The sequence below is a fragment of the Corvus cornix genome, chromosome 1, assembly GCF_000738735.6.
Source record: "Corvus cornix cornix isolate S_Up_H32 chromosome 1, ASM73873v5, whole genome shotgun sequence".
NCBI classification, from domain to species: Eukaryota; Metazoa; Chordata; class Aves; order Passeriformes; family Corvidae; genus Corvus; species Corvus cornix.
In genome coordinates, this window is record NC_046332.1 from 29,827,824 (window position 1) to 29,850,632 (window position 22,809).

General features: G+C 41.0%; 1 protein-coding gene across 1 annotated transcript; it reads left to right on the forward strand.

Annotated features, from left to right (window-relative positions):
- Nucleotides 1–11,286: 11,286 nt before the first annotated feature.
- Nucleotides 11,287–18,831, forward strand: LOC104690334 (C->U-editing enzyme APOBEC-1-like). Its single transcript, XM_039562095.1, has 4 exons — nt 11,287–11,504; nt 15,104–15,525; nt 16,061–16,173; nt 17,698–18,831. The coding sequence occupies exons 1-4, from the start codon at nt 11,482–11,484 to the stop codon at nt 17,710–17,712; spliced, it is 573 nt and encodes a 190-aa protein (XP_039418029.1). The 5' UTR covers nt 11,287–11,481; the 3' UTR covers nt 17,713–18,831.
- Nucleotides 18,832–22,809: the final 3,978 nt, after the last annotated feature.

The window sequence follows — 22,809 nt, forward strand, 5'->3', positions numbered from 1 at the left end:
TCTGAGGGCAGCCACCATCCCATGACATGACCTTAAGTAAAGACATCCCACTCTGTGGTGGGAGGGCTAAAGTGTTATCTCAGCAGCCCAGCATGTAATTTTCATCCAGTCCCAGGACACTGCAGTGGCAGAAGGAGGCAGTTCCAGCCCCAGGTGTTTGGAAACTGAAAACCCTCAACATCCAGCCTTTTGTTGCCAGCTCACTCAGAGAATGTTAGCCTGTGGCTTGACAATATGATATGAAGCTGTCACAGCACAGCAAAAGCATCCCTTTCCCTATGATGTGGGAAATCCAGGTCAGCATGTCATGCTGCTGTTGCAGTACACAGGAGATGATGAAGTCTGAAAGACTGAAAGAGAACCTGACCTAGGAAATGCTATGTTCTTGTGTCTCAGGCTGTGTTAATTTTACACCCTTGTGTCATTCACTCACGTTGTTTGCATGATGGAGAGCATGTGAGTGAGAATCAATGAGGCAAATTTACTAATCTAAGAAATTATAGCTGTTGCATACTATATTGTCACCAAATGGATGAAAGAAACTTATCCAGCACCAGTTTGATATGAATAAGTGGACACTTATTTATTCAGGCACTGGGAACATGGGGGAGAGCTCCTCTGAAAATGTGCTCCACTTAACCAACCAAACCCATCCATTTTATATACTTCTGCTGTTGAATCATTGGTACATAAGTTCTTTTACATACTATGCATACTATGCCCACTCTTAAATTTAACCTTTGCATTGGTTGGTTCCAATTGTTAATAACTTCATCAATGTTCTTAGCCCAAAACAATCATTAGTGATCTCTCCTGAGGTGTACTGATTGGAATCCTTAATATTAAAATCAGAGTGGGAAGGGAAGTGGGTTTCCAAGCAGCGTAACCGGTGAGCTTGACTGACTCCATAGCTTCTTGACTGAAATATAAAGGTCCATTCTTGGTGAGGTTTGTACGACTACACATTCCAAACAGAGACTTGTGATATTTCTATGCCTTATACTTGGCAATTCTCTACTTATAATCATAGCTAACCCTGTAATATGATTTAATCAATCATTTGCTCAAAATATTAATGACATTTCCCCCCTTTGAAAATTTTGAAATTTATTTCAGTATTTTCATCCTAGTCTTATTCACTACATGCTGGTGGGAGACTTGGAAGTGATTCCTTTGCGTCTTTCTGTCTAGCTGCTCCTTGGATAATCTTCCAATTCCCTGCAGCCTTGTTGTCAATTTGCTTCTTAAACAATAGTAGATCAACATAATTGCTAGGAAGACTATTAATAAAATTGTGTTAATCAGTGATTTTACCCATTAACTCAGATTCCATCCCAATCCACTAAAAGTTTAACTATCTAATTTTCTTACATGTTTTGTTGAAGCTTATGAATATTTTCTTCTACATTTTCTAATAAGTCCAGGTCATGCTCTGCATCTTGTGTCACATTGGGAATGTGTATGCAGCAATGATCAATTCAATCTTTTAGGCATCCACAAACCCCATGTTCTTTGAACAGGAGCATATTTAAAGCCACTCTGTTTTATAAAGTCGTCCTGGAGGTTGCTTGTAACTGCATGTTTAAATCTGTAAATCCTTTCCTGGTCACATATGCAAGCCTTCCTCTGTGTCCTGTGAGTTGATATCCATTTTTAATTTGTGTATATTAGTGAAGGAGTCAATAAACACTCTAAGGCCCGAGTAACTTTCACTCCAGGTGAAGGTTCATTCCATCCTTCATCCATTTCTGACCTTTTCACCCATTCTAACTGCAGGTTTTCTACTGTTCCCCTTAAAGGAGATTTCTTCCCAATTGGACATAACTTTGGCATACCTAATGTAATTTGCTTTACCATCTACAGGTAAAGGAGTTGTCCAAGTCCCATCACTCTTTGCCCATAGTAAATGTCTGAGGCTCCTGACTGTAGCTGTACTGCAACTGAAACAAAAAGGTTCCCCTCCTATCAGTCAATTGGAGGTTATTTCTGAGGCCTCTACAAAAACATCCATACTTTAAAGCCGCAGTTAAAGGAGGAATAGTCTACATTACCCCATCAACAGGACTGCAATTATATATCCTCTCACATTTCCACCATGACACTGGGTTTTGCTTTACTGGATATGAGGTTCCCCTTTCTTGCACAAATGGTCAATTTGCAAAAACCAAGCTGTCCCAAGTAAAACACCAAGGGGCCTGCCTTAGTCATATACTGAAATTGAGAAAATATTGTCATGGACCAGGTGGAGTCCCAGTCTGCCTCCTTTTCTTTTGTTTGAATAATTTTGCCACATGGCCATTCCACAAACATTTGGCTCACATTTTTCTTTATTTGTTCATCATAAGAACACCATCCTACTGTCTGAAATCTACCTATTTTGGTGAAAATATAATTTGGTAATTTCTCACAATCAGCTCTATTCCCTGGAGACTTCCACTGTTTCCTAATTTTCTCTACCTGTTCCTTCCATCCAATTACAGATTTTTGTTCACAACGTGTGGTTTCATTTTTATGTTCTTCAGTAGTCAAATCCATGGCTAAAATTCCCCATGGAATGGCCTCACCTACTGCTCTTGGTGTTGGTGAACAAGCGGTAAGCTGTGATACATTCTGCAAATTGGCAAACTCCTTGGTTAATCCTAACATCAAATTCTCCTCTGGAGATTTTCTCAGGAAGAAGATTAATTGCTCTGTTTCTGTTTGACTTTTAATTCTCATTTTCTCTTCCTTCTTGATCTGGGTGAGTGCACTTCTTTCCGAATGACTGAGTTGGCAAATCAAATTTCCTTGATCTCTTTCCAATTCTAAACAACATCCCTGCTTTGAAGTTTGGTATTCCCTACAAACCAATTATTGTTTGGGACTTTGTAACACTATGTCATATCTTGGGCCCATTTGTTCCTTATTTTCAATGGGTTGGCAACAAAAAGCACCTTCACTCAACAAATGATTGACAGCCATCCTTCAGGATGATAAGGTGTGCCACTGTGCCATTTACCTATGCACCTAATTTTAAAACCAATTCTTTTCTATCTCTTTGTCCCAGCTCACTTACAATTTACCAGGATTGAAGTTTGGAATCCGAGTAAAATTGCACTTCAATTTCAATGGCTCTCCATATCTTATTGATACTTCTTGTTGTTCCCTTTTTACTTTGCCCCACGCTCCCACTAATATTAGTTTCCAAATTTTTGTCAAATTGATGACTAAAGCTCCCCAAAGAACTGGATTTTCTGCAGACATTTGTGTTGGCAAAATATTATAGAAGTTACATTCTATAATCTGCCAAAATTTTGCACTAACTTGAAAACCACATTGCCCTTCCCAAAAGTTAAAAATATAGTCTCCATCATTATTATTAGTAGTAGTAGAGGTAGTAGTAGTAGTAATACGCAATTATTTATCATCTTAATATAAATCCAATAAATAGTATCCCCCTAGAAAATCATATTCCATACCTAAAACAATAGGATTTATATATATATACATATATAAACTCCATGGTGTTAGTCAGTCTTGTCTCTGCTGCGTTTCATGTGTGGTTGCTGGTTTTACCTGTGTGTGATGAACCCAGTGTTCGATTCCTTCCAGCTTGAGTGCAGTGTAGGTTACCAGGAGAACTTGATCTGGTCCCTTCCACTTCTCCTGGATTGGTGCAAAATTCCAGGTTCTGATGCACACCGGATCTCCTGGTCAGAAAGGATGTACAGGCAAGTCTAGTCCTAATGAGCTGTTGATAATGATGTACCTTTTAAAACTTAAAAGAGTTCCTTTCAGTGCTACTAAATACTAATTTCACAAAACCTTTGAGACTTCTCTTGCCTTGTTGGTGAGACATGGAGAAGGTTTCTGGCCATCCAAAAAAATATATCTACCAATACCAAAATGTACCACTCCCCATTCTGCCCGGGCAATTCTGCAAAAAAAATTTGCCAATAATCCCCTGGTAAATTCCCATGTTTTGCTAGCCCTGGAGGTAGTCTTCTTCCTTCCTTGGGATTATTTTACAAAACAAATCACATATTTTTCAACACATATTTTTCAACAACTGATATATTAATTGTATGTATTTGTGCTTACTCTATTCCTTTATAAACTAGTTACTTACTATTCTTTTTTTCCTAATATGTTTCCTGATGTTTTAGTTCTGTTATCTTAGTTATCTCATACATTAATTGTGGAGGTACAATTACCTGCCCACGTGAGCTTACCAATCACTTGCTGGGATTTTCCATAGCTTCTAATGGTAGGGCTATCTGTCTGTCCTGATTACTATAATTTGGTTTTTGTTCCCAGACATTCAAATTTTTTTCTAGGTATTAGTGCAAGCATACCTTTTTCAGCAACCTCCTTAGCTGTTTTGTCAGCGAATTGATCCTCTGTATTAACTGGGGAGTCTCCAAACTGATGGGCTTTACAAGGGCATCACAGCCACTTCTTTCAGCTTTTGCACACTCTGTAGTAGTTGACTAATTTCTTCTTTGTATTTAATAGGAGCACTCTATGCCGATAACAGTTCTCCTTTTTTCCATATGGTTTCATGTGTGTGTATTATTCCAAACCCATATTTTAAATCAGTCCATAGGTTTACCCTTTCTCCTTCAGTGATTTCTAGCACTTGGTGTAAGGTCATTAACTCTGCTTTTTGTGCTGATGTGTTAAAAGCTAAAGCCTGGGCTTCTATTACCTGACTTAAAGTTCCCACTGCATAACCAGCTGCCCATTTTCCATTCTGTACCATGCTGCTCCCACTGGAGTGCAGGTCCAGTTCTGGGTCTGGGATGGGATCGCTCTTGGGATCCGATCTGCCAGAACACACTTGTTCAGTGATTACCAGTGTTAGGTAAATTAATCCAAGATGCCAGAGGTTTATGTTCAAAAAGAAGACAGAGGATTCCTATAACTTTATTCAAATAATGGTAGAGCCCATAGGGCATTTCCCATGGGGTCTCTCAAATTGCTGGAGGGCACAGCTTCCTTTTTATCCTAATTTCCCAGCTGCATTTCCCTGTCTCTTTCCTCATTGGCTGAGGTACTTGAGAGGTATAGACTTCCTGAATCACTTAATACAGACCCCCTTCTAACCTGCACCCCCCTGTCCCTCCTTTTTCTTTGTATCTCTGTTCTTTTTCTCTAAGTCCAGGAATTTAGCATGGCCTTGGATGAGTAACAGTCTGTGTCAATTTAGTGGAATTCCTATGGAATTTATGGTTCCTCCCATTGCTTCTTTCACCTCTCAGTATCTGGCTTTATGTACCAGCAGGCCCACAGTTTGTTTGTAAAGACACCTCCCTCTCATTCCTGTCACCAGGCAGTCACACAAAAATCTCTGGGCTTCTTTTGAAGCCTGGAGAAACATGGCTGGGTTTAAAGTAGTGTGTACCTTAAGTTCAGCAACATCCTCCTCCAATAGATCAACCTGTATTTCAGCATTCTGCCGGCAATATCCAATGTCCTTGTTTTTGTCCCAAACTAGCTGTGCCCATGTGGGGTACATAACAGCTTTTGTGCTTCTCTGTGGCTACCACCACTCTCAGGTATCCACCTTGACTTCCATTGTCCACCTGTTTGGACAGGCTACTTCCATGACCCCAAACGCTGCACCAGTATCCCTAGTGCCGGGTGCATCCTTTTGTGCACACATAACTCAGGTGGTTTGGATTAAGTGTGGGGGTCCCAATGCAGGGGTTGGAATTAAGGTTCTTTTAGGTCTTCAAAGACCCTCTGACTCTCAGGAGTCTATACCAAATATTTTCAGTGGAGGACCATGCAAGGGTTTTGCCAGTACCCCATAATTGCAATCCATGACCGTCACCATCTGGCTGTATCTAAGAAGGCTCATAGTCCTTGGCTCTGGAGTCTGCAAACAGCTTCTTTGCAGCTGCTTCCCAAGCTTCTTTTTTCCTGTGAGATCTCCAAAATATATTAGTGCTTCTTTGTCTATTTATGCAATTTCCTTTGGCACCCTGTATCCAAATAGTCCCAAGAAATTTAATAGACTTACACTAGCCCCGAGGCACTTACTTTCAGTCTTGATTGCTGGTAAAACATCATCCACACATTGTAGTGAAGTTCTGTCCAGATTTTCTTTTTCCAGCTCTCCAATTTTTTTCTCTTTTTTTTTCTTTTTATATTGTGAGCACAATCCATGCCAGTTGCACCTTCCACCTGGTGTTCGGACTCCGCCACTCAAAAGCAAACAATTTCTAACTATCTGAGTCAAGAGGAATTACAGAAAAACGCCTCCTTAAGATCAAGCACCATAAACCATTTATATTCCTCTTTCAGTGCTGTCTGGAGTGTGTACAGACTAGCTACTGCTACATAAATACCAGGTACTTTTTATTAATAGCCCTTAAACCTCATACTAATCTGTAATTGATAATCCTGGTGTGTTATATTTTAATTCATGCTCTTTCAATAACCCATATTCTAAAAATTTCAATAAGCTTCTCCAACTTTTTCCTTGCCTCCCACTTCATGGGATATTATTTTTGCCTTACCAGTTTGCCTTCAGGTTTGAAAGTAATCCTTACTGGTTTGACCACCTTTGATCATCCAGGCATCTCAGCTGCCTATACCAATGGGGTTAATTCTCTACCTCCTCTGGGATTTCTTCCAACTCTTTTTTTATTCCTGTAACATAAAAATCTTTGCCTCAACAGCTTTTGATTCTGATATTTGAATTTATATTTCTTCATCACAGAAAGTTATTTAAGCATCCAATTTCCCCAATGATTCTCTTTCCAACGAGGGGATGGTTCATTCAGGCATATACAAATTGGTGTGTCTCCCACTGTTTTCTTAACTTAAACAGTAATGTTTGTAAAAAAGAAACCTGTTCTCCTTCCCCCAATTGCATCCACAACACTTACAGGTTCCAAGCTAAGTTTTTCTCTACACATATTGAATACCAAATAAGTTGCTCCTATACTGAGTAAAATTTACTTTTTCATTCCCAACAATAATATAACCAATTATTACAGTGCAAGTTGTCAAAATATACTTCAGCCACCAATTATTAAAATATTCAACCATTTTCCACTTAATTAATTCACCTGCTGCTTTGCCCAATGTTTCAATAAACACCCCAATGGCGAGGTTTTAAAAATCTGATCATCATCAGTCAAATCACCAACACTCTTACTCTTAAACATATCCTTAATGCCCACACCAAGTTTCTTAGCCATGTATTTGAATGGCAAACAATACACAAACTCTGACAGATATTAAGCAATACACAGACACCAACAGAAACTTACAGGCATATAAGTATAACCCGTCCATTTTATATACTTTTTCTGCTGAATCATTGGTATATAAGTTCTTTTACATACTATGCATACCATGCCCGCTCTTAAATTTAACCTTTGCATTGGTTGGTTCCAATTGTTAATAACTTCATCAATGTTCTTAGCCCAAAACAATCATTGGTTATCTCTCCTGAGGTGTACTGATTGGAAGCCTTAATATTAAAGGTGGGAAGGGGACTGGCTTTCCAAGCAGTATAATTGGTGGGCATGATCATCTCCATAGCTTCTGGACTGAAATATAAGGGTCCAGTAACTTCTTGGTGAGGTTTGTAAGGTTACACATTCCAGACACAAGACTCCTGATATTTCTATACCTTATACTTTGCAATTTTCTACTTATAATCATAGCTAACCCTTTAATATGATTTAATCAATCATTTGATCAAAATATTAATAACGATATGAGTGTGTGTCTGTCCACTTAGGACTTGCAGGGGTCACAGACAAAAGCCATATGATTTGTGGAGCTAGAGGTGAAGAATGGGAAATGGCTTCTGGAGAAGGGATACAGGCATTGCTTAGTGCCAGCCAATCACACCCTGCTTAGATCTTTGGAGAAAGCTGTTGACAGCACATTCTAGGGAACAGAGCTTTTGCAGTTTAGGAAAGTACTTATGCCATCTCTTGACTTCATCTCAGGTGATGTCTATTTCTGTCAGAGCAGAGTCACTGGAATGGATCATGTAAACAAACTCATTTTGCACATTATCCTGCAAGAAGATTTCCCGTCAAATCTCTGCTGAACCCATTCAGGCTGAGTGCCACCATCTTATTTTAAAGGTGTAAGACACCTCAATCTGCAAGCTGCAAAGAGGCCCATTCCTTAGTAATATAAGTTTTTCATTCCAAGTTAGGTGAGTTTATTGCAATCTTGAAATTCATTAATTTCCACCATGAACTTCCATTTGTGTTCTGCTTTTTATGATAGAAGTGCATTCCTAGCAGACCTTATCTGGTAGTATCTATGATCCTTTTCAGCTTTCAGAAAGTTGCATTGTTGCCACAGGTACTCACAATGCATTTACAAACCGACATGTCAACATGAAGACACTGGCTGTGCATGCCTTTGCATCCTCTTCCAAGCCACACAAGATTTCCCATTGGGTTAGGGTGGCATACACTGGTTAGCCAACAGCCCACAGTGCTCACTTTGTCCTTCCCACCTGGAGACAGGCACTTTCTGTGGCAGCCAGCATTCAAGCAGAGAGGGTTAAACAAGCTGCTGTCAACATCTGGAAGTAGCTTTGGCATCAGTCCTGAAATCACTGGAGCTCCTTGTCCCTCAGAAGAGACAGGGCTCGGCAATTTTCTTCAGGTATTCCATAAAAAGAGAAATGGAAGCTAAAATCCTCATACTGTCAACTCATGCCATTTTGGGATATCCCAGGTAATAGAAAAAACCCCAAGGCCAGTTGCTGGAGGGACAAATAGCCCTGTAACTGTTCCAGGCCAAGGCTGGCTCTGTGCATCCAGGCAGTGTTGAGTCTGAGGTAACCTGCTCTCCTGGCGAGCTGCTGACATGCAGAGTGTGCCATAGCTCACCCTGAGGCAGAGCTGGTGCCTTCATGGTCTATGAGGAGTCACTTGGGTCCTGTTGCCTGCTGCTCCCCTGGGCTCCTCATCTGAGGAACACACCTGCAGAGCCTCTGCAGCACTCTCTAGGCACATCTAGTCCTTCTTAGAGCAGGCTTGGTGTCCCATGAAAGCGTTTGTAATGTTTCCAGACCTGATCAGGCAGTGCTGTGCCTCAGCTGATGAACCCAGCCAGACTCTGCACAGAGCCAGCTGAGCTGTCTGCACCCACAGTGCAGGTAATCTGCAAGCAGAACCCTGCTGAGTGGCTGGCTGGTATCTGTAGCTATTCCTTGGTGTCTTCCTAGGATTGTGAGTCTTGCCAGGTTTGCCTTGGCTGTGGTTTTGAAAGGCTGCATTGTGTTCTTCCAGCACAGTGGTTAGGTGAACAGCAGGAACTTTGTGGGACTTGGGAGCTACTATCTTTCCTAAATACTTCCACAGAAAATTCCTATAACAACACTCAAAAAACCCATAAATAAAGGGAATGTGAGGGTTTTTTTAACAAATCTCAAAATAAATGGATTTTGCCCCTTTGCACTCTTATCCATGTACTCATCAGCATCAAAGAATATCCTGATTTGGAGGGGACCCACAAGGATCAAATCAAAGTCCAATTTCAAGATGTGTGCATCTTAGTGGCCTGGCCAGGATCACTCATGTGCAAGAGAAATGGTGCAGGGTAGGTACTGGTTCTCAGAAAGTAATGGCTGACAATATTGGCTAGAAATAAAACCCCATAGACTGGTGTCTATACTGTCAGGTATTTGTTTACTGCAGTGCTGGAGGTGACAGAGATTTCTTCACCTAACTCACCCACCCTTGTCAAGTGCTGTGGTTTATTTACACAGTAAGTATTGATTAATATTGCTATGTCATTATAACATCATCACATATGCACTAGAACTAATTTACATAATGTTATAGTTATTAATAGTTCTTCTGTGATGCACTTGCGCTTCCCCAATTTAGGTGGTCTTGGAGGTCTTCTTCGATGAAGGCTCAAGGTCTTCCTCACATCTGAACTTTTCAATTATGTCTTCGGAGCAAGCGCAGTTATGGTATTCCTTGGTCTTTCTGGATCCCACTGGTTTAAATTCTTCATTTTGTAGCTAATTGACATTACAATTGCCAATTTCTCATTAGTACATCCTGCTGCTTGCCAATACAGCTATACTTGTCTATTTTTGAAACTATTCACCTAGCGAGTTTCTGTTTATTTTAGCATTAAGCAACTAGCTAACCATATACCAGCTCTTACATTGTATAGAAAGTTTGATTCAGGTTATATGGGTAAAGAAAGTTATGATTCAGGTTGTACTGGTATTTTATAACTCAAGCCACATAAGCATCTTGTAACTTTTACCCAAGTTATACAGGCATCATAAGAAAGGCCTGACAACACACGACTTAAAGTGATGCCTTTTCCTGGTCTTAAAATCAGGAATCAAACACGGTTAGAAGGGAAAAGGGATTTTGCCTTGGTATTTATTTTAAGGATCCTTAGGTGCACTATGTCCAGGTCGAATGCACCTCAATGCACACAGCAATGCACACCCTCCCAAAGATCAGGTATAATATTATAGGTCTTACTAATTAGCATATCTATCAAAGATTGCCCAATGAGAGGCTCAAACGAGCCCCTCTCCCCAAGGAACCTTCCCCTGGATGGTTCTATCTTAGTTTACAAATGTGTTCTGGAGAGGACCTTGGGGTCTGAGGCACGCTGATCCCTGACTACGAAGCTCCTAAGATGTTTAGTCTCCTAGTTTGACAAAAAGTCCAAAAATGAAGGCAAAAAGCACTAAGAATACAGAAGTTGTAAAAAGGTATAACAGGGGTATAAAAGAAAAGGCAACAAATCATCAAGGCATCAAAAGAACAGCTGTTTTAATAAAACAGAATAGGAAGAGTATTGACAGCTAGTAAATCTAAGACTCCTTGAGATGCTGGGCACCCTGTGTTCAGGCAGCATTGTTCAAGACCAGAGGGGAAACCCTGCTGGGTTTGGTAGGGAAGGTGAGTAAGCTTTGCTGACACTTTGTGAGTGAAGCCTCTCATGAGCGGTGTTTGTGAGCACTTCATATTTGACAAAGTTGTGACAGCATGGAAAGATCCGGTGATGCGCAAGGCAGAACCACCATGCTTTCCACAGAGCTGAGCTTCGGGTGCTCCAGGGAAGGTCTGTTCTGCCACACAGAACAGCTGCGACCCTGGGAGGAACGTCCTACACAGAAGAATAAATCACATTTTTCTGCCAAGGACGCATTACCATCCCTTTGAAACTTAGAAGCAGGCTTCAAAGAGATGGTTCAATTATTATGGTTTTTTTAAACTGGAAAAATGTATCCGCCCCTCGCAGCTGAGATAAGGGGTGAAGAAAGAGGTGAGAGCACTGCTAGGGGCAGGCATGCATGGATACGTCATTAAGAGGCAGAAACAGAGGTGAAGCGAAGTTTTCCGGTTTCCTCTCTCGTGACCCTGCGCCAGCGGAGCCTGGGGGTGTGCTTTGTGTTCGGGCGTGCCCCGTGGAGCCCCGTCTGCAGGGACAGAAAGGAGGACAGCACCACGAGGGTCCACCGGCAAAGGAGAAGCCATGTCCAGGAGAAAGCCGAGAGGGTAAAAGAAATTGCTGACCAAAAAAAAAGCATCCCAGCTTCAGCTCTGTGTTGTTGCTACTGCTTCAAGCCAAGGGGATCCCTCGCTTTGCTGCCCCGGGGGAGGGCTCTCTGTCTGTGCAGAGTCTCTGCCTTGCTTGGAGAAGGGCGAGGGCAGCACTGGTGGCAGGGTACCTAAGTGGGACCTTTGTCCCCAGTGTCACTGCAGTGGACGAGGGGCTGCACTGAAGTCTGAGCCTGTTGGGGAAGCTCCCACTGGTTTAGAAGCTCTCCCGGGAGCCGTAAACCACCGAGGAACAAAAGGCACTGACAGAAGCACAGGAAAGATGGGGATGTGTTGGGGAAGGGCTAACGCAGGAAATGACTCGCCCCAACGCTGGGGCTGCAAGAGAAGCTGAAAATCCCTCCTCCTTGCTCGGCAGTTTCGAGGTCTTGAGACAGCTGTTGTCACCCAAAATAAAGTGTCTCAGACCATCTTCGGTTCAATGGAGGAGGGAGGGAGGGAGGGGGAAGTTTTAATGCAAAGTTTAGTAAAGAAGTGCCTTGGTTGTGCAAAGCATTAGCAAGGGACAAAAAATGCAGATTAAAGAAGTTTTGTCAAACTTATGCTCATGTATTTTTAGACATTATCATTACTACTATTATTATCTTGCAATGAGCAGAGTTTTAAATAGTTTCTAATAAAAAGTGTTAGAGGAAGGAAGGAAAATTATTAAATATCTATAATGATGCAGTTTATTACACCGTTTTAATAAAAGAGATATTAGGTTTAGGAGCTGTTTTTGTAAAATTAGTACATTTTAAAATAATCTCATTGCATTCTTGTTCAAGTTATGGATGATGGGACAATACAGCAAAAATATCTAACACATTTTAAAATCTGCTTTGTAATCAGTCAATACATTTTCAAGGTTTCATGTACATGTACATAGCAGCTGCATATTAATCAAAAAGAAAATAAAGCCTAGGAGATGGTTACATTGGCTGTCATCCCTCTGCCATTTTCTGCCCTGATTTCTCTAAACATTTTGGGGTACAATCCACCTTTCAAATTATTGGTCACACTTTACAGTGTGTTTCTCTGCAGCTCTCAAATTCCGAAGGGATTGCAAGTTCACCTCTATGAGATTGATGAACCAAATTTATAAAGAAAAATAATTGTTTTCTTTTTTATATCTTTTATTGTTTGCTAACTGTGAATTTTGTCTCATACTTATATTGACAACTGTTATGTGCTCAATTTTTTTGAGTAGGGCTCTATGTCTATATGTGTACCACACACCAACATATAACAATGCTGAGCAGCAAGGACTGCTGGTGATAACTGCAAAAATGAAAAAAGAAATTGAAGTGATTGCATAGCTTTGGGCAATTTGTCTGTAAACTCACGATTACTTTAAGTGTTCTCTTATTTGGCTTGGAGAGAAAAATGAACGCTGCCTTTCTGTATATATTCTATAGTGTGTGAATGTTTTATCACAGTTTTAAAATTTCTCATCTGTCCTTCAGGTAGAGATGTTTAAGTTTTCATTAATCTACTATTTAAAATAGCAAGTTATAGCCGTAGCAAATATTTATAAGAATGCAGACTTTTGGTCATGTTGCATTAAGTTGATTACACTGTAAGTTTCACTCGACATCCCTAAGGTGTCTATATCTTGAAGTTTAGTGCATTTCAAGATTGTTCTAAAGAAATAGCTTTATGTCCCTGAAAACATGCACAGGACACCTATTGCAATAGCTTATCCAAAGTGCAATATTTTATGGTCAAAACACAGGCAAGAGGGTGCTTAAGACCTGTTTAAGTAAGACTTGGAAGTTTTAACTTGTTTGTGTGTTATAATCAGATGGGAACCTCTACATATACGTTTGAACAAATCAGATCTCTGTAACCTGTTGTGACATTGTTTTCCAAAACCTTAAAGGTGCCTTCTGTAAAAATTAGATGAACTGATTGGCTTGAGTATTGGGAGTTAGATGAATTTTTTTTGGTGAACTTCGACCAGTCACATATTTTATGTATTTACTGTGAACATATGATATAATTGTATTATGTATATATGTTCCCTAAAAACTGAGTTTTAAGGAAATTTAAGCTAATAGACATTAACTTCCAAATAACATACTATAAATTGAAAGAATGCATCTCTTTTAACACCTCAAATGAGAAAGCATAAAAATTGAATCTGTGCTTCACTTTTGTCTCTCTTAGTTTTTTTTTAACAACTTACTAAAGGAATTACGTATAATAAAAAAGTTATTCCTGTACCAGAATTAAACATTTGTTGACATTTACATTTGTAATTACATTTACATAAATTCAACAGAAAGTCTGATAAAGAAATCAGCACGCATGGTTTCTTTGGTTTATATAAACGGACTTTACATGGAGGAGATAAGGAGAGATACACTCTATGGTTCATAAACTTGTTTGTGTGCATATGTATTTTAATGTGTAGGAGGCTGGGATGAGGAGGAAGGCAGGGTAAGAAGACAAAGCCTTCTGACTGACTTCTGACTTTCCAGATAAATGAGATGCTTTTTTACATAAGTGATAAGTCCTGCAGATAGAGAATATGTGACAGTTACTTCTGCAAGATTTCATTTTTCCCTAGTTCGCACTGGGGATTTTTGTGACTTTTTTGTTTTGTTTTCGGTATTTTGCTGTGTTTTTTTGTTGGTTTGGTTGGTTGGTTTGGTTTTTTTGTTTGTTTGTTTGTTGGGTTTTGTTACTAATGAGTACTAATCTATAAAACAATTTGCAGGCTTATTGCTTCTGTCTTCAGAATCTGATCAGTTGTCTACTAGATTTACTCTGAATTATTTTAATGTGGAAAAACATGTATCTGAAGTGCATTCTCATATAAATCTCTATATAAGACAATTGTACAAAGGCCACAAAGTGCCTCTGGAGACTTCATTATTTATGTATTACAGATAATTACTGAGTGTAAATGATACATTTACAACCAACACTGGCAGTCTTTGTATATATCCTTAACTGACAATATTTAGACGTCCTTTCTGAACTCAAAAAATATCCATCCTGGGAGCTGCATCTTTTTGTATAGAGCATTTCTTTCTTCTTCTGTCATGTAGGATTGTGCTGACTGTACTAATTCTTATGAAAATACAAACAGCAAGAGAATCCAATAAGGAGAAATATTCAGCTTCATAGTTTATCAGTACATTTATTTTCTTTTTTGTTTTTCAGTTTTTACAAAATTCACAACAGCTCCCTACGTTGAAAAGGGCTACATAGGAGCCTTGTAAAAATGTCTGACATGTAAAAAAATATAGACAGCTTTTAGAAATACTCCCACTGATGAGGAAGAGGACAGGCATAGGGAGGGGGGAGGTGGTGAAAGTTCCGCATGCAGCTGTAGATGAAGGGAGGATTAGCGGTTCAGGGTTTGGTTCCTTTAGTTCCTCTGCCCAGCCTGGTGCCTGCCTCTCCATTTTCCTTGTGTTGCTCTCTCCTGCTTTGCCCTTCTCAGTTCTCCTCTGATTTCTGCCACCCTCCCCCTTTTTAATGTACTGGAGTACTACTGAAGACAAAGTTGTAACCAGTGATTCCTTGAAGCTTCTCTTCTGTTGCAGCATGTATGTATCTGAGATGGCATTAAGAGAACATTTTGATCCCTGTAATTATCCAAAGAAGACATACCTACTGTGCAAGCTGCAGTGGGCTAATAGTGGCACGTTTTGGATACACTGGGTCAGAAATGACAATGATAAGGATAATGATAATGATAATGATAGCCATGCAGAAGAGTACTTCCTGGAGGAAGTCTTTGAGCTGAGAAGTTCCAGTATCTGTTACATCACCTGGTACCTGTCCTGGAGCCCCTGCATGACGTGCTGCTATATAATCCGGAATTTCCTGGCGAGGCACCCCAATGTGAACATAGAAATACACGTGGCACGGCTCTACAAAACACGCTGGGCAGGAACACGCAGAGGCCTGAGGGAACTTGCCCGCTTGCGAGGCAGAGTAACCATTGATGTCATGGAAATCAAAGGCAAGGTTCCCCATGCTTTCTGGGACTGGGGAGGCGTGAGCTGGTGAACTTTGTGCATGGGTGAATCGGGTATGGGCTTGCTTCTATGGTGTCCCATGTCCTACCCAGCTTCTTCGTGGGCACAATCATCATCATGCATGGAATGAGTGTCGCATTCAAAAAAAGGTGTTTAAATAGTGCAGGAGAAGAGGGACAGGACCCTTAGAAACCAGATCTGTATGAAAATTCTCCTTTTTTTAGAGATACCACCATCCTTATGTCACTCCAGAGGGAATGGGAGATATGGTCCTTCTCCCCTGTCTAAGGGAATAAATGCAGTTGCTGGGATAAGGCTGGCTGAAGAGCTCCTCTGCAGTTAAGGGAGGGAATGGCATTGGTTCCAAATATGGAGGGGACAGCATCCATCAGCTGACCTATCCAAGGCCAAGCTGTCTCTGTGACGTGGACACAAGGAAGAGCTTAAAAAGTCTTGTTCCCTGAGCTTCTCTGGTATCTGAATAAGCACAGGTTAATCATTTTGCTTCTATTTCTCCAGACTATAGGTACTGTTGGAAGACCTTTACACAAAAAGGTGATGATAATTTCTTGCCTGTGAACTTTCAACCAGCCATAAATAGAAATCGTCAGATGCTCAAAAATATCCTTAAGGTCAGTACACTCTGAGAGATAGAGGGAATCCCATGAAATTATTTGCAGTCTAGGGCAACTGAGCTGTAAAGAGCAGGAAAGAAGCCCCTGTTCGCATGTAGCTCTGATTTGCACCTAGTTGGACCCTAAAGAGTACTGCAGCAGGCTTTTGAAAAAAGTGATATACTAAAATGATGGGAACTATCCTGTCCCACTGGGAGAGAAGCACTGTGGATATTTTTCCATCAGATTGATGCCATCTTGGTTTTTGCCTTATTTTCTTTTACATGTTCTTTGTATTCTTCGCATATATATTTGGAGATCTGTAGCTTATTATTGTATTCTACCTAGCTTTCCCGGTACTCTTCTGTGCCCTTTCCCTAGGCAGGAAGACAAAACAAATTCCAGAGCTCCAAGCCCCAGGGGGTACAAGACCCCTATCCTATCTTGGTTCTTCCTGGGAACCAATGTTGAGAACAAGGTCTTTGAGACACATTTCCATAAAGTACAACTAGTACCAAGGAGGGAGGGCTCCAGAGAAGGAGCTTGCCCTGGGGGGGTAATTGCATCACCACTTGTCCTCCTAATTGGTGCTTTTTATCAATTATGCTAATTTCCTAAAAGCTATAAGAACTATATTCACCCTGTGTATGGGGGCTTTTGTGGACATTCTCCATAACTGCCCCTGGAGGCCTCCAAATAAAAATCTACTTTCGTATTATCTCCTGTACTAAAATTATCTCAAGTTTAATTTTTAGGTTGAAAAAGGCAACAATATTATGAAGGAAAAGCTAAGAGTGCAATTTTTCTCCTTTGGGTTCCAGCGTGAGAAATTCATTGATTTTTACCTGGAACTCCAGTCTCATCTCAGAAACCCTCCACCAGATTCCTTTTTAACCTGGATCTGAGCATGGGTTTCAGTTCACCAAGTGGTGCTACTCAGCCCCTTTCTGCAGTGTTCTGACACCCCCCAGTCACTGGGCCCCTGCAGGCATCATTAAAGTGCCTTCCAGATTCCATTCAGTAACTTCTGTGACTGGTTGGAAAGGTACAGTTTCTGTGAGATGAGAAAAGCTGTTCAAAACAGAATGTCTGTACCCTGGGAAAATTCAACCTTTGGGGTTTTTTTGTGCCAGACCTCCTGAAAGGCAGGAGAGAGAAGAGAGAGTGTGTTCAACAACAGTGCTGAAAGTTTGTGTCCCTGGAGACAAGAGACCCTGCTTGAATGAATAGATCCACATCCTTGGCCTGGAAGGACTGTATTTTTAAAAATCTAGCAAAACTAATATAAGTGCTGCAGCATTTTGATTTCAATGTATTAGAACTTTCTGACAAAAGCTATTTTTAGTGAATGAGAGTGAAAGAAATCTATGGTTGCATGGGTCATTGGTTATTTGGGAAATCCATTTTATATGGCATATGTGGAAAAGTAACATCCTGGGCTATTACAACTAATAGACTGCTTCTGCTATGCCCCTTTCAAATCACAGAAGGTTCAAAGTGCACTTGGAGGATCTAAATGTCATATTTCTACTTCCATTTCAGGGGCTTCATTTATAGAATCAGAGAATCACAGAATATCTCAAGTTGAAAGAGACCCAAAAGGATCGTCAAATCCAACTCCCTTCTCCTCGCAGGACTACCTAAAACTAAACATGACTAGAAGCATCTTCCAGATGCTCCTTACCTCTGACAGGCCTGATGGTGTGACTGCATTCCTGGGGAGCCTGTTCCTGTGACTGACCACCTTCTCAGTGAGGAGCCTTTTCCTAATGTCCAAGCTGAACACCACTAATGCAGCTTCATTCCATTTACACTGTCCTATCACCGGTCATGGGTTTCAGGATTACTTAAATTTCAGGATTGCCCTGTCCCAAGTGGAGAATCTGGCACTTGCTCTTGTAATATTTCATACAGTTGGTGGCTGCTCAGCTCTTCAGTATCCAGATCTCTCTGCAGGGCCTCTTTACTCTCAAGGGGATCCACAGATCCTCCTAGTTCAGTATCATTCGCAAAATTACTTAATTTTTGGTTCCTGCATTTGATTCCTCCACATCGATGATTTATAAGAACATTGAAGATCAGTGGCTGTGAAAATGAGCCCTAAGGAACCCCAGTGGTGACTGGTCACCAGCCTGATGTAATCCCATTCACTGTAACTTTTTGAGCCACTTGCTCACCCAAAGGCCTATGGACTTATCTAGCTGTGTGCTGGACATTTTATCCTGAAGGTGAAGTACCGAGGCCTGAGCAACAGGCCCTGACTGAGGCCTGAAAAATGGGCCTTGAGCCAAAGTTGACCTCTAGATGAACCTTCCAACCAAAGGTTCTATTTGTATCTGCTCACTGACAAAGTGTTATTAGCAGCATGATATAGGTATCCTCTCTTTGGCAAAAGATGGGAATGATTTACCTTTCTGTATTTAAAAACTGGACAAGGCCAGATCTTCTTTTCTCTACCTCTATTTTCCTGTATTTCTTTCTTCCTTTCTTCCTCTGCTTAAAAGTTTAACTCACTGCTGCTGCAGGCTGTTCAAAGGTGGCTGTTGCCACACGTTGTTCAGAAAGATTTAACCTGCAGGCTGTTCAGAAATGTTTAAATTGTTGCTGCTAGAGGCTGTTGAATCTATCATATGGTTTAAATTGCTGCAACCTGTATAAATAAAACTTTCTGATTGATCACGTGGTATTTTTTGCCTTAATTTAGTCCAAAGCTATCCCAAATGTTGGCTACCTCAGAGTAGGTGGTCCAGGACATCTCTCCCAGGACCTGATAACTGTCTCTCAGAATAACCTTCTTCATTGTTTTACCAGGTACTGAAGTGAGACTGGCAGGTCTGTAATTACCAGGATCTTCCTTCTTACCCTTCTTGAAAATTGGAACAACGTTGCCATCTTCCACTTGACCTGGAACATAACCAGACCCCCAAGACCATTGAAAAATAGTGCAAGGTCCTGCGATAATATTGGTCAGCTCCTTCAGCAGCTTGGAACAAATCCCATCAGGCCCCATAAATTTATGTGCATCCATCTGGAGCAGCCACTCCTGAACCAGTTCAGGGTTGTCTCTGGGTTTATCATCCCCTCATTCATGGTCTTCCAGCACAGGGCTCCTGGGGTGCCAGGACCCATCCTCTGGCAAGAGATGATCAGGATGCCAAAAGGAACATCTCTGGAGACTTGCTGTCCTCTCAGCTAGCCTTGTTTCCTACCTCATGATGCAAGAGGAACAGAAGTGGACGACTTAAAACCACAAAAAATGCCCCATCAGGGCAGAAAGCAGAGTCCAGACTCTCTACCTAGCAGTGACCGAGAGGGTGTTTTTACAGAGAGCAGACAATCCTGGCCACTAGCTGTGGTTTGTCATGATCCTGTCCCACTACCTCAATACCCACAATGACTGCATTTGGGAACCCTGCGTCTTACCTTTAGTGTCTCTATATGGACTTATTTTTACCCTGTCCTGCCATCTGCATCCACAGTTTACTGGAGCAGAAAATTCCAGAAGCTTGTAGTTAGCCATGTAAATAAGCACTTGTCTGTGTATTAAGTGGATCAACTAATCACAGTAAGTGTCAGTTCTTGGTATGGTAATGTCTCATCATTAATCACTGAAACACTAGTCTGCATTTGAAAGACTCTGCTAACCTAGAGGATTTTCCACTGTCTCAGTGGGAGCTATAACATGTAACTGACAGCAGTACTTGGTCTTAAAAAGCAACTTCAAAAATCCACAGATGCTCTGTTCAAGAGAAGCAAATCCTCCATCCACCAAGAGGTGTGACTGTGGAATGATAATTACAGTATCCATGGTCATTGCATTTCAGCATCTCCACTCAGATAGCTAGAAGAAGTAAGTAAGTATTTTTATTTGCAGGTCCATCCTGGAACTGGGCCACTGGATGTATCCACTGGAAACCCCTTGTGCTTTTAAGGTGTATTTAAGGAGGCAGAGAAGACTGATCACACGAGTTGTTACAGCGGGGCTGGGAAAGAGAAACACAGACGATGTGAAACTGCTGAGCAAAACTTTTAAAATGGACCCAGTGTTCCCTGTTCAGTCTCCATTGTAACTAGTTGTTGGTACAGGCTGCCAAACAAATGATATCACGGCAATTCCCAGCAACTTTGGGGGTGGTTCTGTAGCTTTGAATCGTTAAAAACCCCAGTATTCAGGGACAAAACTCTCTAACTAATTAAAGTTAGAAAGTGGCATGTTTATTACGCCGGCAGGCAGCACGGGAGTCGCCTCCTAGAGACGTGCCAGCCGCTTACACAGTTATTTGCCCTCTATTTATTTCACCAAGTGGTACATATGAATCATGTACATATCTCCAGCACCTCCCATTCCTGCTTCCTATTAAAATGAAGTCACTGGTCCTTTGCACGTGCACAATTCTTTTCTTGATTTAGGTCAATGGTCTTGATTTGGGTCAGTAGTCTTGAAAGATGAAGTCAGGGATCTCTTCATCACCATGAACTTTCTACCTTCTATTCTGGGCAAGCCTTCTAGAGACGGTCCATACTTCCTGCCTATATTTGATCATGCAATATAGGTGCTAGCTATAATTCTATCAGCTTCTTTTGCCTTTATGACAGTTCATTTACTGCAAGCAAAGTTTCAGACAGGTACATAATAGTGAATAGCACTGTACTTCTTAGCTAAATTTCTAACTCTTCATTAACTTATCTTTTAGTTCAATCAGTACAAATTGTTTCTAACTCCTAGCTGAAGTTTAACTCTTCATAATCTTGACTCAGTTTGTTGATCCCCTGTCTGTGCCAAGGCTCATTTTCCTTAGTTCTTGTTTACACGATCCTGTTGGCCTTGTCCTATTGGCCTTGCCACACTCAGCTCCTGTTTGCATCATAACCAGCTTTTGGCTGAAGCAAGCTTGTGACATTCCAAGGTCATGAACAAGGAAGAACCCCAAATTTTTTTGACAATAAAAACCAAAGACAATTACTATGGTCCGTGCCTCTCGGGGCCCTGAGGACTTAAAAAACCCAAAACCTGGTTATCTTGACTACCCTCACTTGTGGCTTCCACTGACACACTGTGGGCTTTGCTGCCCACAGATGGCTCAGGATCTAATGTGTTTAGTATGAACTGCTATGAAGAAAATGAACTCCATCCTTGATGGTGCCCAGTGGTTGTAATGCCTGATCCTGATAGATGTTTTCTGCTTGTGATGGCGGTTTTGCCTCCCATGACAGTTACAGCTTCCAGGTGAATTCTGGGGAGAGTTTAACCATATATTGTTGTCACTGAGCAATCCCTGAGTGCTTGGAAAAGAAAATCTCAGAGCTGAAAGTTTCTAGAGCTGCTCTGAACACTCTACTTGATACAACCTACAGAAAATCACTGCTTTCTCTCAAATGAAGTCCACCTGGTTATGTGGTCCCCCTCATATTTAAAACTCTGCCAGTTGTGTGATGACTGACTCAGGCTCTCAAGCAGAACATGGACACAAATCCCCACTGGGTTCGGGGTACTTATTGCTCTGCTTAGTGCTTTGACAAAGCATGTGCATTGAAACAAACACATAAAAATGAGGCAAAATCAGAAAGATCAATATATAGAACTTCTGTGACTCAAAATAGTGTGAGAAAACGTAGAAGGACTGCTTAGAGTAGAAAAATATATTCCAAAATACAGATATGTTCACTTGCAGCTTGTTTTTTTTCCACACTGACTCCTCATGAACTATCTTTGATGATCTGGGAAATTCTTTGATTTCTACAACCTCACCAGTTAATGTGAAAGAATTATATTACAAGGATATCAGGAGGTTTCATTACTGCAGCAAGCACGCAGGTAAGTCCTTCCCACTAGCCAAGTATTTTTCACTTTGCCTGGGTCAGAGCTCTGCCTGCACATCCTTGTGGCTGGCTGCCATTGCATATCGTTGTTCAGAGTCAGCCTCATAAAGCTCACTCAGCAGTGGCAGGGTGCCACCAGTTATCTTAATCTCTTAGGTTTCGGTTTCCACATATGGAGGCTGAACAAGAGTCTCAGGAAAGTATGGTGACGCTGTGCAGCCTGTGGGGGAAGTGAAAGCAAAGGTACTGGGAGAAAGAAACGAGCCATGGGTGGGTGTGCTTATCAGAGTTGCAAAGTAATATGCTGCCAAGGAGATGTATTTGTGTGTCTACAAGCTTGTTTTTATATTCATTATTGCATTATTGTGCATACACATAGGTAAATATCCGCAAATACCTTCATGAGTGCGAGTTCATACGTACAGGTTCATACATAAACACATTTTAGCCTTTTTTTAAATGTGGAGGTCACAGAATAAATCTCAAAAGGCTCTGTGGTTTTTCTTTCTATAAAAAATACAGATACCTGCTGAGAAAACTCCATTAAATCCACGTAAACATACAATGGATTTTCCTTTTACCGTCAAATGTGTCAGCAGCAGAATACTTGAACTAATACAGGATTTACCATTTCAAATTAATTCCAGGAGGCAGCCTCTAAGTGGAGGTTGAGACTTAAGCCTCTTGTGGCATAAGCCCGAGGCTTTTGTCACATTTAAATTTAACCTTTCTCTTTGCTTCCAGACTTCCACTTGGTGATTCTCACCTCTTTCCAATAGATCATTCAGCCAGAGAATAAAAAGCTCAGTACCTGTAAAATCTTCAGAGATTTGC

Coding starts and splice junctions, on each gene's coding strand:
- LOC104690334 (XM_039562095.1), top strand. CDS start 11,482: ATGTCCAGGAGAAAGCCGAGAGG. Junction 11,505..15,103: donor TCCAGGAGAAAGCCGAGAGG/GTAAAAGAAATT, acceptor CTTCTGTTGCAG/CATGTATGTATCTGAGATGG. Junction 15,526..16,060: donor TGATGTCATGGAAATCAAAG/GCAAGGTTCCCC, acceptor CTATTTCTCCAG/ACTATAGGTACTGTTGGAAG.